The sequence below is a fragment of the Muntiacus reevesi genome, chromosome 21 (genome assembly GCF_963930625.1).
Source record: "Muntiacus reevesi chromosome 21, mMunRee1.1, whole genome shotgun sequence".
Classification (NCBI taxonomy): domain Eukaryota; kingdom Metazoa; phylum Chordata; class Mammalia; order Artiodactyla; family Cervidae; genus Muntiacus; species Muntiacus reevesi.
This window is the reverse complement of record NC_089269.1, coordinates 12,541,996-12,559,234: the sequence shown is the minus strand read 5'-3', so window position 1 is coordinate 12,559,234 and position 17,239 is coordinate 12,541,996. Positions and strand designations below refer to the sequence as shown.

The 17,239-nt window shown below is 43.4% G+C and overlaps 1 protein-coding gene across 1 annotated transcript in view; it reads right to left on the bottom strand.

The window, feature by feature from the left end:
- Positions 1 to 13,132, bottom strand: part of DCBLD2 (discoidin, CUB and LCCL domain containing 2) — a 73,233-nt gene extending 60,101 nt beyond the window's left edge. Inside the window, exon 1 of the mRNA XM_065913587.1 lies at positions 12,584 to 13,132. Within this exon, the coding sequence (XP_065769659.1) occupies positions 12,584 to 12,800 (217 nt within the window). The 5' untranslated portion in view covers positions 12,801 to 13,132. The remainder of the gene's footprint in view (positions 1 to 12,583) is intronic.
- Between the last annotated feature and the right edge of the window lie 4,107 nt (positions 13,133 to 17,239).

Below are 17,239 nucleotides of genomic sequence, written 5' to 3'. Positions count from 1 at the left end.
TCTATATACATCCCACCCTCTCCTTCCTCCCCTCAAGTCTGTTCTCAATGTCTGTGTCTCCACCGCTGCTCTGCAAATAGGTTCAACAGTACCATCTTTCTAGATTCCATATCTATGTGTTAGTATATGATATTTGGTTTTTCTCTTTCTGACTCACTTCACTGTGTATAACAGGCTCTAAATTACAAGTCCATCTACCTCATTAGGACTGACTCAAATGGGTTCCTTTTTATGGCTGAGTGATGTTCCATTATATATATGTACCACAGCGTCTTTATCCATTCGTCTGTTGATGGACATGTAGGTGGCTTCCCTGTCCTAGCTATTGTAAATAGTGCGGCAATGAACGTTGGGGTACATATGTCTTTTTCAGTTTTGGGTTTCCTCAGGCCATATGCCCAGTAGTGGGACTGCTGGGTCATATGCTAGTTTTATTCCTATAAACTTGTAGATTTTTATCCTGTGGAGATGTATAATTTCTGGACAGTTGAAAAAAATAAATCCAATTATTACAGTTTATAGCCCTAATAGCCCACTTTTAGTCATCTAATCTAGCAGTTACAGCCTAACACTGCCTATCTAAACACCTAGTCTCTCAAATACTCTTTGGACACATTTTAACCTCTTACTGATTCCTTCATTAATTAATGAGTTGAATAAAATCTTTGACGTGTTAATTTTATATTTGCACGACAGGTATAATTTTGCTTCAGTGGTGCCTAGGAAGGATCCACACTTTTAATAAACTTCAGAATTCTAACAATGAGAGCAATAACAAAAACATACAATCTTTCTCCACCCAGTGTCCCCCAATATCTACCACTTTTTCCCATTTTTTTTTCCTTATAGAGATTTCTCAGTTTTCCACGTTTGATGTCTTATTTCTTTGTGTCCTGTACTCCCTTCCATTCTAGGCTCAAAATACGACAATTCAGTTTCCAGACAATTGTGGGTTGGATTGTGCTTTCCCTAGACCCCAATACCCCAACAACCAAATTATATGTTCCTAATTCCTGGAACCTATGAATGTCACCTTATTTGGAAACAGGTCTTAGCAGATGTAATCAATTTAAAATGAGGTCATACTGGATTAGGACAAACCCTAATCCAGTGTCTGGTGTCCTTATAAAAAGAGGGAAATTTGGACAGGGATACAGACATAGGGAAAATACCACGGAACCTCAGAGGCAGAGACTGGAACGATGCGAAGGGATTCCAAAGACTGCAACCCCCAGAAGCCAGAAGCAAGCAAGAGCCCTCACCTAGAGCCTTCAGAGACAGCACATGGCCCTGCCAATACCTGACTTTCACAAGTTCAGCCTGCACAACTGTAAGACAATAAATTTCTGCTGCTTGCAGCCGTCTAAATTTGTGGTGGTCTGTTATGGCAGCACCAGGAAGCGCAGACCTACCTTCCCAATGGGACTAATTCACTAAAGCGGTCAGTGTGCGAGCTGCCAAGGCAACTGACACTTTGCCACCCTTATCATCTGTGACCTTTCCACAGCATCTGGTATTGCTGGCCTTTCTTTCCCTCCCACCTTCCTTCCTTCCTTATCGGCCCTCCCTCCTTCTTAGAACTCCCCTTCCCCAACTTAGTTCTTCTTTTAACTCTCTAATTGCCACTTCTCCGGCATCTTAGCTGACATCTCTGGACTACAGATCACTGAGGCTGTGGTTCTCCAGAGCTCTTTCCCCTCTCTCTGGATGCTGCCAGGGCCATCTCTCCACCCCGACTTCAGTTACCACTAGGTGGAGAATGCTCCAAAGTTTCCAACCTTTCTCCTAATTCTCAGATCTGTCATCTACTTCTATATTAAGCATCTCCACTCAGAAATTCCACAGTATTCAAACTCATGTACCAAGCATTCAATGAGCATCTTCCATGTGCCAAGCACTGAACCAGGTGTTAGAACAAGAGAAATGACAAGGCTCTTGTCCTTACAGAATTTACAAAATAGTAAGACAGACATAGTATTAATAAATAATTTCCGGGATGTTGAGTACTGCAGGGAAGTAATGGATGTGATACAGTGTATGCGTGCGCATGCATAGGATAAATACCAATTAAGTAGACAAATACTTGTGGATGAGGGAGGTGTTGAAGGCAGAGAGAAGACAATTCCAGAAGGAAAAAGACCCAGCATTTTTAACTGACCTTTGCTCTCTCAAATTTAACTGGTCATTAAGTTTTATACTTTGCTTCCTTAGTATCTCTAAATTTAGTCCCTCTGACAAGTGCAGGCCCTTGCAAGAGTTCTCCAACAGGTTCCCTCCACCTCCTTTCTTTCCTCTCCAATCCACTGCTCACACTCCTGCCAGTGTTTCTTAGACTGGGTCATGTGGGTCCCTCATTTAAAAAACCTGCAACTGTTCTCCACTGATGCTACAATAAATCTCCAACTCTTTGGCAAGAATACAAAGTCCATTATAATCTCTCCCCTGACTCCCTTTCCCATCTCATCTCTCAACTTTGTCCAGAACCTCTCTGCCCCCTGGATCTCTGTTCTGGAACTGTGGGTGACTCCCAGGTAACTCCCCCATGCTGCACCCACTCTCTCTCTCCGCACTTCCCAGCTCTGCCAGCAATAATGTCCTACCTCCTCAGAGCCACCTGGCAAATACCTACTCGGTGCTCTCTCAGGAAACCTTTCTGAAAGTCCAGGTCTTTCTCTCCATTTCCATGATTAAAATCTCTTTACTGAATATGCTTAATTATGCATAGTTATGTCGGTTTGCCACACCAGCTGCAGAATTCTGCTAGGCAGGCAATGCGTTCTGTTCGCCTGGGTAGCCCCAGACATAGAAACAAGGCACGCTGGTTCTTAAATGCTGCCGAATTTAGAAAATAACAAACTCAAAACAAACCAAGGGTAGGCACATGGGAGATAAGTGATACAATACCAAGTACACAGGCCTGGGGATCAGACAGGCTTTCCGATGTAAACTCTAGCTATGCCAACTTCTGAAGTGATCCTAGCACTCAACCTCTACATCCTCAACTAGACATGGGAATAATACCACCCCATCTCCCAAGGTAATCGTGAGGGCTTGGTAAGAACTCATGTAAAATGCAGTGGATTCTATAAATGGGAACAATCTCTCTGAAGATGATGTCTACATATCTAGTACCCTCCCTTCCTTCTGGGAACTACTTTGTAGGTTGCAACAGTTTTCATATGACCTCATGCCCCCTGGTTAGCTAACTGGTCCAAGGGTGGGTACTGACTCACACTCTGCCCATCTGAGGCCAACTTACCCTGCCCTCCCATTTCCTGCCCTTCCATGTCAGGGAAACCCCAGAATCTCTCCAGTGTTGAGGCTACAAGCCTTGAGGATTGCCAGCAGCCATGATCCGCTGCATACAGAGGAAGCCAGACTGTAACAAGACAGAGTCCTTGGTATCAGAGGTCTGGCAGCATCCCTGCTTTTCCCAGAGCTTAGTCTGGCTCAGTCCTTAAGAAGATTCCATAAGCTACCTCAAAATGCTGCCCAAAATTACCTTCTACTTTAAGCATGTGTAATTTTCAGTTCCCTATAACCCTAACTAAAACACTCTTCCTCCACCTGTGCAACAGAATGTCTCACATCCAGACCTATAAAGTTAGCATCTAAGATAAAAAGAGTAACCAGAAATAGGTCATGCTAGGAAGAGGGAGAGAAACCATGAACCTGAAAAGGGTGGAGATCAAAGGAAGTTGAAGTCAATCAACAGGTAGGAAGTTGGAGAAAGGGGAGGCCAAAAGCAAGGGGACAAAGCCTGTATTAAGGTCTCGGTGGATTGGAGGCCAAGTAAGGACATTTCACATGAACAATCTGTCACATTTCTTCACTACACGGCCTGACCCCTCCACTAAGCTAGGGGTGGAACTTTCCTATACAGTAAGTGTAGGGAAAATGGGGAGAAGGGCCAGATGGATGGAGAAACTGGATCTCAGTAGAAAGCCAACACTTGAAAATGGAAATCTTAACTGCACAGTAGGGAAAGAGAAACAAAATTTTCATTCACACATTGTTTCACTCATTGAACCAAAATTTAGCAACTGCCTAGATTTGGTCACAGCCTCATACATTGTACAGAGGTGAGTTATACATTTAAAAAAAAAAAAACCACGGAGAGTGACACGCCTAGTGTTAATATTTAAATCCATGTATGTCTGACTCCAACATCTCTATACTTTCAAACTCCATCCAAGTTAAAAAATAATGAAGAAAAGAAAGCTCTCAGGTTTAAAAGGAAAAAAAACAACTCACACTTAAAGAGACACTTTCAGAAGAGCAGAAGCTAGACTGCAAGGAACTCATCATTTAACAACTATCTTATGTGTGCTAGACACTAAGAAAATGTACAGCACAAACGTAGTCTACTTGTTGGCTGGTCCCTGAAAAAAGGAGAAATATAGCTGCTGGCAAAGCAACCAGTTGAAAGAAAAGATGTATATATAAGCCAATGGCGTCTTGACTGTGTTTCCAGATACAAGGTTAAGAAGCACCATGGAAGTTTAAATCATACAAAAGGCACAACTTACATTCCCCAATGAAGCAGGGTACTGGACGAGGTGGAAGAGATGATTTGAGGAAGAAGAAAAGGCGAGGTAGGACGTAGTTTTACTTGCAGGGATGAAGAGCGGGACAAGGGTTCGGGACAAGGCAGGTCAGTCATGATGCTGCGGCTGAGCAGAAACCCCATGGGCCGTTCGACCAGTGATCCTTATCTGAGGCAGATCTAGTCACAAAGGCCACATGCCTTTCTCCAGCAACCCAGAGCTATTCCGAACGAGAGAAAGCGGTGGGGACTGGCATGTGGGCCAGGTTTAGGATCGACCAAGGATATGGGGAGAAGCATCAGTGGGATGATGGACCTGGGCTGAGACAAGTGACCCAGATATGGGCAAATGGGCTGGGGAGAAGCAGAGGTAGCTAAGGGTGATGTCACTGCTGTTATCACTATAAGGTACCAACTCTTCAGTCTGCCCCAGAGTGGAAGTCCTCCACAATCTTGTCCCCACTGTCATTTCAGGCCTGTTTTGCATTACTTTCCTCTGACACCAGATTGGTGAAGCTACTTGAATGTTCTCCAGGAATTTCAGCCAGCAAAGAAAAAGGCAGGTGACTGGAGGTGACTATTGAGATCAAAATCTGAATGAGCAGACAAAGGAGTGGACCTCACTGGCTTTCATTGATTTTGGCTTAGCATAGCTCTTAAAGACCACTTATTTGACAGGGCAACACAGCAATGTTCTCTAAACAGCAGCCGTGGCTTTGTTCAGAGTTCCGCTTGAGGGAGGACTCCTCTCATTCCGAAAGCAAGAGAGGCTAGCTCCTGGGAAGAGGGTGGCTGGGAAAACACTGGGCAGGATGTCAGGCCCTGTGCAAGCAGCTTAAGGTTCAAGCAAGGGCTCTATTTCCATGGAACTGAGAAGCCCAGGCTCTGAGGGAATAGACAAAGGACAACAGGGTGAAGGGCATGCAGGTGCCCAGAGACTAATGAATAACATGCTTGGGGCAGCAAATTCACTGCAGAAATGAGTTCTGAATTCTTTTTCTTTTTGGCCCGGCCGAGTGGATTGTGGAATTTCAGTTCCCTGACCAGGGACTGAACCCAGGCCCTTGGCAATGAAAGCGCCGAGTCCGACCCACTGGACCATCGGGGAGTTCCCCTAAATTCACATTTTTAAGTATTAGAAAATGAATAAAACTCTGCCAGATATAAATATTTAATATACATTGTGATTAATGACTGAACAGAAAAAAACTGGAAATTACCATCGAGATGAGTGCATGGGGTGACAGAGAACTCTTCTCAGAGAGGATGATACTGAGGAAGGTTTGAAGGATGATGAGCAGGTTACCGCTTCCCAGGGGGTTTAATGGTAAAGAATCTGCCTGCCAAGCAGGAGACACGGGTTCAATCCCTGGGTCGGGAAGATCCCCTGGAGAAGGAAACGGCAACCCACTCCAGTATTCTTGCCTGGGAAATCTCATAGACAGAGGAGCCTGGCGGGCTACGGTCCATGGGGTCACAAAGAGTTGGCCATGACTCAGCAACTAAATAACAGCAAGGAGGTTATCAAGCAGATAAGGAAAGGCGCTCTTTCTCTTCAAGTAGAGAAAACGATACACGTAAAGAGATCAGAATAAAGAACAAGGCAAAACAGGATCAAATTACATATGAGAGGAGTAAACATCTCAGTTTTACACAGAACTATATACATATAAAGGGTGAGGGATGCTGGTATGCGATCAAGTCAGAGAAGGAAGGGAGGGGCCAGATTCTGAAAAAATACATATAAAATGCAAAGGACTCCTCTCGCTATAAAAGCATAGGAGTCTAGATACTGGGAAGACGGTAGATTTTATCTTACAGGTGATAAAGGGGCTGCTGGACACACTACGGAAGGATTAATAGAGTTCCCAGAGGGCGGTGCCCCAGTGCACGGAACCATAGCCCTCAGAAAAGAACCAACAAATATTTGCCCAAATATGGGGCAAGAGTGCAGGGTATGGGGCTTGCGGGGGAAGCAGTGGGCCAGGGCCAGTGTCTGAGGCATGCTACTCACCGCAGCAGGGCTGGCTTTGACATTCACAAGTTTCCTGACTCCTTGCTGTTCTGATGCTGCGAGCTTTACTCCTTAAATGTCACGTATCCCTGTGAACTAGGAATCTACTGACCCTAACAGCTGATCTGCTTAAAACCTTTATCAGCAAGGTTTCTCCTACTTCCCTGGACACTGTGAGCTTACCCTCCTTTTCAAACTCACAGCACTGTGCAACTTTCCCTGGCTATTTACACACATGCTCCAACTCGAAGATGATTACTGCCCCAACTAGGCTGCAGGATCCCTGAAGACAATGACAGTATTTTACTCGTTCATAACTATCTCGGGGCTGTGTTAACATATGTGCACACACCATGGGAGTTTATAGCTGGAACTCTCTCATGCTGAGAGTTTTTATGAGAGGATGATAACAAGTATCAGCATTTTCTCTTTGATCCCAAGCGAATAAGTTCTGGCTGCAAACTCGCAGAAAGTGTACTCCACAGAAGCAAGGAATGCTGAGCCTCCTTTCCTTAGAAAGCAGTTGAGGGAGTGTGCATCTTGGGGTCTTTCCTGTAACTCAAGGAGCGAGCCAAAGATCTTCTTTCAACTACATACCTTCCGAGTGCAGGTGGATCTAGCAGGTGATGCTTTAGCAGCCTTTTAAGACCATTCCATTATCCATCTGCTTCAGTGGACACTGGTATTCATTAAATTCTAGTTTATGTGAATATCTGTATTTTTTTGTACTTATAGAGTATACTGATTCAATCCACATAAGGACCTGGAAAATTAGCATTATATGGGCTTCTAAAGTAATAGTTTGAACTGACATACTTTCTTAAAGATCCTATCCTAAATGAAGAATTTAATCAAATGGATTAAAGGAAATAATGTAATAGCAGTTTTGAATAATATAGTAATTACTTCATAAAGAATCAATGTCCTGTGAAAAAATTTTAATTTAAAATTTTTGTCTTGCCATATTTTCAAAGTAGGCTTCTGTGTACTAAATCAGCCTACATATTAATTTTAACATGATACATCTGCAGAACACAACACCACACTACTAAGATTACAACCACGTAAGATTATGCAGGTGTGTGCATATGGACTAGAAAGGAAGATGCAGTGAAGTGAAAGTCGCTCAGTCATGTCCGACCCTTTGCGACCCCAGAGACTATACAGTTCATGGAATTCTCCAGGCCAGAATACTGGGACAGGAATGCACTCCAGGGAAAGGAGTGGGTAGCCTTTCCCTTCTCCAGGGGATCTTCCCAACCCAGGGATCGAACCCAGGTCTCCTGCACTGCAGGTGGATTCTCTACCAGCTAAATCACAAGGGAAGACCAACAAAAATTACAAATGGATAGATTAGGGGTAGGACTGTAATTATTAGTTAAGTTTTTGGTTTTGAGTAATTGTTATATAACTGCTATCTGTATGATATTTTTTAAAATAAATAAAGTGCTAAGGCCATAAGGTTGTTATAAAACAAACTGAATCCATGAACCACACAAGAAAAATCGCCAAGTGGTCTCACTTACTACATCAACAATCACATTTAGCAAATATCACTCCCTCTACAAAGTTTTTCCTGATCCGTATAGTTTCATGTCATCAGTCCACATCCTTCCAACTAGTCAAGAATGGAAGTGGAAACCATCTATTTGCATACATTTAATTAATACCTGAATTTTCATACCCTGGGTTCATTTTGTAAAGTACAGTCTTATATTTAAAGTCTAATTCTATGTAAATCAAGACTTTCCTCATCATACTATAATCTGATGCTTTCTTTTTGGAAATTAATTCATTATTTTTTAAATTCTAGTACTGATACTTTAACTCATACACATTTCGTTGGAAGCTTGAATGTTCGAACAGAACTATTAATTATTTCCAGAACAAAATAAAGTTTCCTCTCTGTTGATAACATTGGGAAATCTACCTAAAAATCCTTAACCTGTAATTTTACAATTAATTTTTAATTTACAAGCTTTTAAAATATGAATTTTAAATTTGATCATTAACACATATGGAATATGCGCTATATTTCTAACCACTATGCAAAATTAATCGGAAATACAGGAGAAAAAAGCATGCTTTGATTTTTGCCTCTGAAAAAAGCTACACATAAGAGCCCTAGTGTTAGCTGCTCAGTCGTGTCTGACTCTTTGCGACCCCATGGACTGCAGACCTCCAGACTCCTCTGTTCATGGAGTTTTCAAGGCTAGAATACTGGAGTGGGTTGTCATGACCTACTCCAAGGAATCTTCCAGACCCAGATATCAAACTTGTGTCTCCTGCATTTTGCAGGCAGATTCTTTATCATCTGGGCCACCAGGGAGCCCTAATGTTTCATCAAAGCAAAAAAACAGATCACGTAAAATTCTAATTTAACTTAATATCAATATTAGTAATAATTACAAATGGTCTTTGCACTGGGACATGTTCTTCACTTCCGACAATTCACAAATACTACTCAAAAACTATTTCCCTGCATCACAAGCAAATAAAGGCACTACCCCACAGACTGTAAATTTTTTTCACACGTTAGTTCAAAAATCATTGTAATACTGAATGATTCTTTTTAAAAAAGAATCTGATTTGACAGATTTATTAAATTAGCTAACAAAAATAATTATTTTCATGAATATTTTGTATTAATAGGCATAAAGAAGTCAGTCTCAATGGATTTTTAAAAATTGATTCCCCTGATATTTTACCACATTTAAATAACATTCTAACCTACAGGCTTCCCTCGGGGTGCAGTGAATACGATGCTGTCTGCCAGTCAGGGGTCATGGGTTCGATCCCTGCCTGGTCTGTGGGGCAACTAAGCGTGTGCCACAACTACTGAAGCCCGAGCCCCCTCGAGCCTGCACTGCACAGTAAGAGAAGCCACCGCAATGAGAAGCCCACGCACCGCAACTACAGAAAGCTGCACAAAGGCAAGGAAGGCTCAGCACAGCCAAAAAGAAAAAAATTCCAACCCAGAAGGCAGGCGAACCCTCCGCGACCCAAAGGAGGAAGCTGAGCTCCTGAGATGAGGTGACACAAATTCCTACAGTCATAATGTAAACCAGAGACTAAAATTCATTCTGTAGGCCTGCAACTTCCTATTAAGTAAGTTTATTACAGTAACAGGCAGGCAATCAGCATAATAAGTTCCACCAATTTAAGTTTTTTAGAGAGACATATTTTACAGGTAAAAAATGCTTTCAATAAAAATGAGAAAGACTTTGAAGGTGAACTTAATATCAAACTTAGAACTCAAGACACACAAATATAAGCCATGTCGAAAACAGCATCACAGTCAAAGAGATGTGAATAAACAGAATTTATGAATATGTTAATGAAGTAAGATTAATTAAATACATCTCTGTTGTGAAAGGTTGACAAGTTTTCAGACCAATGATAAATTTTATTCTAGACCAAATAAAAAGAAAAAAACATTTGGTCAGCAGAAAATCTGCTGAGGAATGGCATTAATGTGTGGCACTAATTGGAATGAGTGTAGTATCTTCCAATTCAAAATGAGGTCTGAGAGACTAAAAGAAAAATATCCTGAAATACAGTTCTACCTCAAAACACGTATTAAATGCATTTCTACCTAGGCTGGCTAAGGGAAAAAAAAAAAAATCTGTATATCACAAAACACTTTCTCACAGCTTATTTTTATTGCAATTTGCAGAACATTTGAAAATGCATAAAGAAATTTACAACTCTACCATCGAAAGACAACTTTTATCATTTTATTATCTCCTTCCAGGGTTATTATAAAGACTTCTGATAGAGTAAAAACTCCAGCGTGTAACTTAACATTACAATATTGTAGACATCCCCATTAGAAAAAGTTCTATAGGCATCTTAAAACATTGCTTCTCATTTTGAAGCCAGACTTCTTTCCAGGTTATGTAAAGAATCCCAGTGGACCCTAAAGCACATCTGTTAAGACCAGTAACATGGACAGACCACAGACTGCATCCGGATCCACTGGATAAGAAATACAATTTTTAAAAAATTGGGGAATTCAAATGCCATACAATTCCTAGGTTTTTCAGGTGATGTATACCTAAATGACCCTTACTTTATCAATTTAGTAAGCTCATGATTAACAATGATAATCAGTTATAGCTGTTTGTACTTTACCCTTTGCCAGACTCCTGTGTACTAGCATTTCATTTTCACCAAGCTAGCAAACAGGTATATATTCTCTTATCACTGATGTAGAAAACTGAGGTACAAAGAAACTAAGTGAGTTTACAAAATTTACCCAATCAACTTGGGAGAACTAGAAATTAGGTTTTTTAAATTATCAGGATCATTTCTATTTGTGTTAATCTATACTGATGTTTTTATACAACATGACACTGTGAAAGAGAACCAGATACTCTAGTTGTTAAAATACTTGGTTAAAAACTAAAATTAAACTTTAAAAAAAACGTAATGTTGCATGTTTAATTAGGCCAGGCTTGAGAAACTCTAAAAACAAAGCAATTGTCTCATTTGCGGAGGAGACATTTAATCAGTTATAAACTATTCAAAGATCTTTTTTTTTTTAAACATGACATAAACACTTTCAGATTCTGAAATAAGCAAAAGTGGTCAGAGTGTCCTGCTTATGTAGTTATACTTTGTATCAAAATACCTTATTTTACTGGTGTCTGTTTCCTTGTGTTTGAAATGGGATAGCAATACTTAACTCCAGACTGCTGTGGTGAGGATTAAATGAGTTAATAGATGTAAACCCCTTAGGGTTGTCACAAATTAAGACCCATTCAATCAATGTTAGCCACATGTTAATATAAGTCTGTTTTGCTTTTTCTTTCTACCAGGAGGAAAATAAAAGCACAGGTGCTAAAACTTCAATGAAGGAAAGGATTTCACTTTAATTTAGTGCTGATGTTCAAGAATTCAATTAAGGAGATGATCTAACTGAAACCTGAATGCTGCCTAGAATTGAAAGAGGTCAGTTTACCAAATACATTTTTTCCATTTACATTATATTTCCATATGCCTGTCAAAGTTTTAGCATCTTCACAATGACATGCTTAAGGCCATGATTCCATACTCTACTGAAAACTACATGAAAGCAACATTATGCTGGACTTAAACATGGAGATCAACCTAAAAACAAACAAACAAAACCTCTTCCAAGTTTTAAGTATCAATCCAGTTCTTATCTCTCACTGTAATAAAATGGAAATGCAATGGAGAAATGTGTTCAATAACCTGTCAAATTGTTTTCCAAATTGCCGTTCAATGCCTGAAAAAAGTACTAAAAAGGGGAAGAAATCAGCCCAGCATTCTCTTTCAACTATGATTATTAAGTAAATAGCTTTGTACGCTCTGGAATCTCGAAGGATTGTAGTAGGAAAGTTTTGTCACTTTCTGTAAGGGCTTGCCCATTTAGTACGGATCGCTCCGTCTGGGCAATAGAGCACGCTGCCTTGGGTCCTAGACGTAGAGTCTGACCCAAACAATCTATCTAGACCACCATCCTGAATAGGCAGGGATTGCAAACAGCATGTTCTAAATCCAAGGCTCAAAGATTACCAGAATCAACTCTATTCGATTTTGAACTTGGCACTTTCACAAAAGATAATCGTCGTCAACTCCCTTCAATGGATTTAAGATGCTATTCAATTACCTGGCAGTTTTACTCTGTTCATCCACCCACTTAGCTTAAACATTAGACAGAGCATCTCCAAAACTTCTCCTTTACCTCTCAAATACTTTCCCCAGAACAATCCAATGCCCAAAGGAGGTCTTCATAGCAAGGTCTCACTTCCCTCTTTAAAAAAAAAATGAATGGGCTTCCCCAAAAGTAAAGCCGCGCCAACTTGGGGGAAAACAGACAGCCAAGCTTTGCAATTCAACCCAGCGAGTGCGGGACCAGGTCTGGCCAGGCAGCGAGGCGCACCACAACTACCCTGCGCGTCTGCAGATTCCGTAACGACCCGGACGCCCTGCGCCCCAGAGGCTCCCACGGCGCCCCCACGGCCCCGCGCGCGGCGCACCCCTCGGGAAGAACTCACCTTGCTGGGCTCCGGCGTCCTCGAGCAGCAGGAGCAGGATCAGTACGAGCAGGAGGAACAGAGGCCTGGGGAAGGCGGCGGAGGAGGAGTTGGAGCGAAGAGGGAGGGGGTAGGAGCGGGAGAGGGGGAGCGCGGCCCGGGCGGGGGCGGCGACCGCGGCCCGGACTAGGAGACGTTGAGGGCTGCGCCCGGCTCTCACCACCGCCCGGCTCGCCATCGCGGCGGCCGGCAGTCCGCCTGCATAGTGCGGGCGCCCCGGGGCCGCGGCACCGGGCGAGCAGGCAAAGGCAGCGGCGGGAGAGCAAGAGGCAGCGCGCGCTTCGCCCCACGCCGCCCGCACTCCGCGAAACCTCCTTCGCTTTCGCCCCTTCCCTCCGCTCCCCTCCCCGAGACCCCAGGCCGGAGCGCTAGGGAGGGGAGGGAAGGAAATGGGGTGCTCGAGCCGCGGAGGACAGCTGGGGGGACGCGCCTCCCGAGCCGCGTTCAGCAATCCGACCCCTGCCCACCGCGCTCGTCCTGGGCTCGCGCTGGCTGGCAGGCAGGCCGGCCGCCCGCTCCCTCGCGCTCCCTCTCGCGCGTGCTGGCCACGCCCCCACAGCCCGCCCCGGCCAATCCGCGGGCAGCTCCGGTCCGTCTCCCTCTGCGCCACCCAATCAACACTCGCTCTCCTCGGTCGACCCGTTAGCTCCCCGGCCCACTCCTCGAGCTCCACCGCCCCTCATCTCTCTCCTCCAATCCCCTGCGGCCTTGGGAAGCGTCCCACCCGCCTCCCCCAAAACGGGTTCCGCCCCCAAACTCTAGCCCCCGACAGCCCCCTCCCGGCCCGCGCGCCTGTTATTGTTGGGACTTCAGCCCAAGCTGATCCCGCAGAGGCGGGTGCTTGCTCTGGTCAATGACTTCCGGGACTTCCCCCGAGCCCGCTCTCCCTGCTGCTCTGACCCAACTTGCTCCTTGCTCCTCCCACGTCGCACATCAGGCCACTGGAAGGGGTGGGAAACCTGGATTCTGGCTGATTTTCGCTGGGAGCTGAGTCTGAGGGAGTTTTTTTCCCCGCTCAATAGCAGAGCATGTGTGTGTGTGTTGTTGTTGTTGTTTTTTAAATTAAAATTGCATCCAGTTGTTGCAGCAACTCCCAGTTACAATAGCAGATACAGTGTTCACTGTAAGATGTATATGTATTTGCTGTTGCCTATGCCTTTTACCATGTTAATGTGGGCCGGGGGATGGCGCAAAAAAAGTGTGTGACAAGATCCATGCCCCTAAAGCAATTTAAACCTGACTTCCTAACATTCACTAAGCCAGTCTACCAAGACTTGTTGGCCACCTGCTGTGTATCTGTAAAGTACAGGTTGTGAGATTTGCAGTCATAATACAGAAATCTTCCAAGATCTTGTGTTGGGACAGAGATGGAAATGCATCGTGAAAGTCAGAATAAAATAAATATTAACCAGAGTCGTGAGTAATCAGATGGAGGCTGTAAAAAGATGGAGTAACCAAAAAATAAATAAATAAATAAATAAAAAGAAAGAACTGACTCTTTGAGAAAGGGGAAAGCACAGGACTAGGCAGGAACTGGTTTTAGGAGAAAGATGCCATTTAGGATGTTTTTCTTATCTCTCCTTGCTATTCTTTGGAACTCTGCATTCAGATGGGTGTATCTTTCCTTTTCCCCTTTGCCTTTCGCTTCTCTTCTTTTTTCGACTATCTGTAAGGCCTCCTCAGATAGCCATTTTGCCTTTTTGCATTTCTTTCTCTTGGGAATGGTGTTAATCACTGCTTCCAGTACAGTGTCACGAACCTCCATCCATAGTTCTTCAGGCACTCTTTCAGATCTAATCCCTTGAATGTATTTGTCACTTTCACTGTAGAGTCATAAGGGATTCAATTTAGGTCATACCAGAATGGTCTAGTGGTTTTCCCTACTTTCTTCAATTTAAGTCAAATTTGGCAATAAGGAGTTCATGATCTGAGCCACAGTTTGCCCCCGGTCTTGTTCTTGCTGACTGTATAGAGCTTCTCCACCTTTGGCTGCAAAGAATATAATCAATCTGATTTTGGTGTTGACCATCTGGTGATGTCCATGTGTAGAGCCTTCTCTTGTGTGTTGAAAGAGGGTGTTTACTATGACCAGTGCGTTCTCTTGGCAAAACTCTATTAGCCTTTGCCATGCTTCACTCTGTACACCAAGGCCAAATTTGTCTGAACATTTCATGCAAAGATGGGCACAATAAAGGACAAAAATGGTATGGACCTAACAGAAGCAGAAGATATTAAGAAGAGGTGGCAAGAATACACAAAACTATACAAAATAGATCTTCACGACCCAGAAAATCACGATGGTGTGATCACTCACCTAGAGCCAGACATCCTGAAATGCAAAGTCAAGTGGGCCTTAGGAAGCATCACTACAAACAAAGCTAGTGAATGTGATGGAATTCCAGTTGAGCTATTTCAAATCCTAAAAGATGGTGCTGTGAAAGTGCTGTACTCAATATGCCAGCAAATTTGGAAAACTCAGCAGTGGCCACAGGACTGGAAAAGGTCCGTTTTCATTCCAGTCCCAAAGAAAGACAATGCCAAAGAACGCTCAAACTACCATACAGTTGACCTCATCTTACACGCCAGCAAAGTAATGCTCAAAATTCTCCAAGCCAGGCTTCAACAGTATGTGAACCATGAGCTTCCAGATGTTCAAGCTGGATTTAGAAAAGGCAGAGGAACCAGAGATCAAATTGCCAACATCTGCTGGATCATTGAAAAAGCAAGACAATTCCAGAAAAACATCTACTTCTGCTTTATTGACTATGCCAAAGCTTTTGACTGTGTGGATCACAATAAACTGTGGAAAATTCTGAAAGAGATGGGAACACCAGACCACCTGACCTGCCTGTTGAGAAAATTGTATGCAGGTCAGGAAGCAACAGTTAGAACTGGACATGAAACAGTCCAAATAGGGACTGGACTGGTTCCAAATCAGGAAAGGATGAACCTCCACCAAGTCCTAAATGAGAAGACAAAGTGAGGAAGGTGGTCTCAGGCCAGCTATAAAGTAGGCTGGCCCACAGACCCCATGGTGAAGGGTGTTGATGGAGCTGAATGGGGTTAACTACTGCTGACTTAATGGGAGTAACTGAAGACTAGTGTGGAAAAGCGGGTAGGGGCAAGATCTACAAGAGGATGAGATGGGTGGATGGCATCACCAACTCGATGAACATGAGTTTGAGCAGGCTCTGGAAGTTGGTGATGGACAGGAAAGCCTGGCGTGCTGCAGTCCATGGAGTCCCAAAGAGTCGGACACGACTGAGTGACTGAACTGAACTGAACTGAAGAAGTCAGAATTTTATTCTGTAGTATTGAGAAGCAACTGAAGGGTTCTAAGACAGAGTGACATTATCAAATTTTTACTTTAGAAAGCTCAACCAGATAGGTAGGTGAGGAACAGACTGGAGGAAGGGAGATTGTGAAGACAGAAAGAGTCAGTCCAGAGACTGACCCAGTGATCTGTGTGGTTAAAGGGAGTGATGGTGTGTCTGAACAGCAATTCCAGTGAGCTTGGAAAGGGGAGACTTTCCCAGGAATGTTTATGAATGTTTTACTGCCTGGATATGGTGAGTAAGGAGGAGTTGAAGAAGATGCTCAGGTTTCTAAGTAGAAGGCAGTGCCTATCACACAGTAAGGGAAACTGGTTGGATGAGAAAGTAGAAGACAAGGGTGTGAGTACAGTATGGGGACAGTTGAATACGTGCTAATGTGACAGGCAGTCAGTCATGTGCTAAGACTTCCAGGCATTGCCTTTCTCTCTGAGACAGCCCGTCTTGTTTGTTGGACAACTCCTTTCATCAGGCATTGAGAGATAACCTTGAGGTCACAGAGGTGGTGGACAGAGAAAGATTTTATGAATCTCAGGATGGTGACTACATAGAACTGCACCAGAGGCAGAGTATTCCTCTGTGAGCTAACAGGTTATAGACGCCTTCCTGGAATAGGGACGCTGGGCTGTAGGTGCCTCTACTCCTGGTTATCATAGGATGAAAAGATCCTGGCAACACATACCTACACATACATAGCACAAGAGGTAGAAGCACTTACATTCTTCATCTCTTTTTTTTTTCATCCCTGTTTCACAGACTAGCTGGAACTTTAAAGGGTCATTAAAAGTGGAGAATAGAGAGCTAAAGAGGTTCTAACTGAGGTCAGTGGCAGGAAGAGGATGAGGGGGAAAGGAGCAAATTAGAGTTATATAGAGAGAGGTGAAACCAAAATATCTTGATGACTGAGATCATCGAACAACTTCAGTATGTATTCTTATGACTCAGTTTCCTGGGATTTGTTTTGGAAATACAGAGTATAGAACTCTGGCTAAAGAGCATCTGTGGAGGCCCCATTACTGTCTGAATGAGGGAACTGTAAGTAGAGCAAGTAGGTAGAAATTCTTTCTGCCTCTGTTTTCTCCTCACTTCTGATCATTGTTATTCTACTAAGTTGCAAAAATGACCGCAAAAGACCTCGCTGAGAGGGCCAGAATCTTGGAACACCTCACACCAGGAGAGTGTAACAGATACTCATTTCTAGGACAATGCCTGGGGAGAGTAGAATTCTAGTTTATATGATGTTTCTCACTGCCTGCGTGTTACTCAGGCCGATTTTGTCATCACC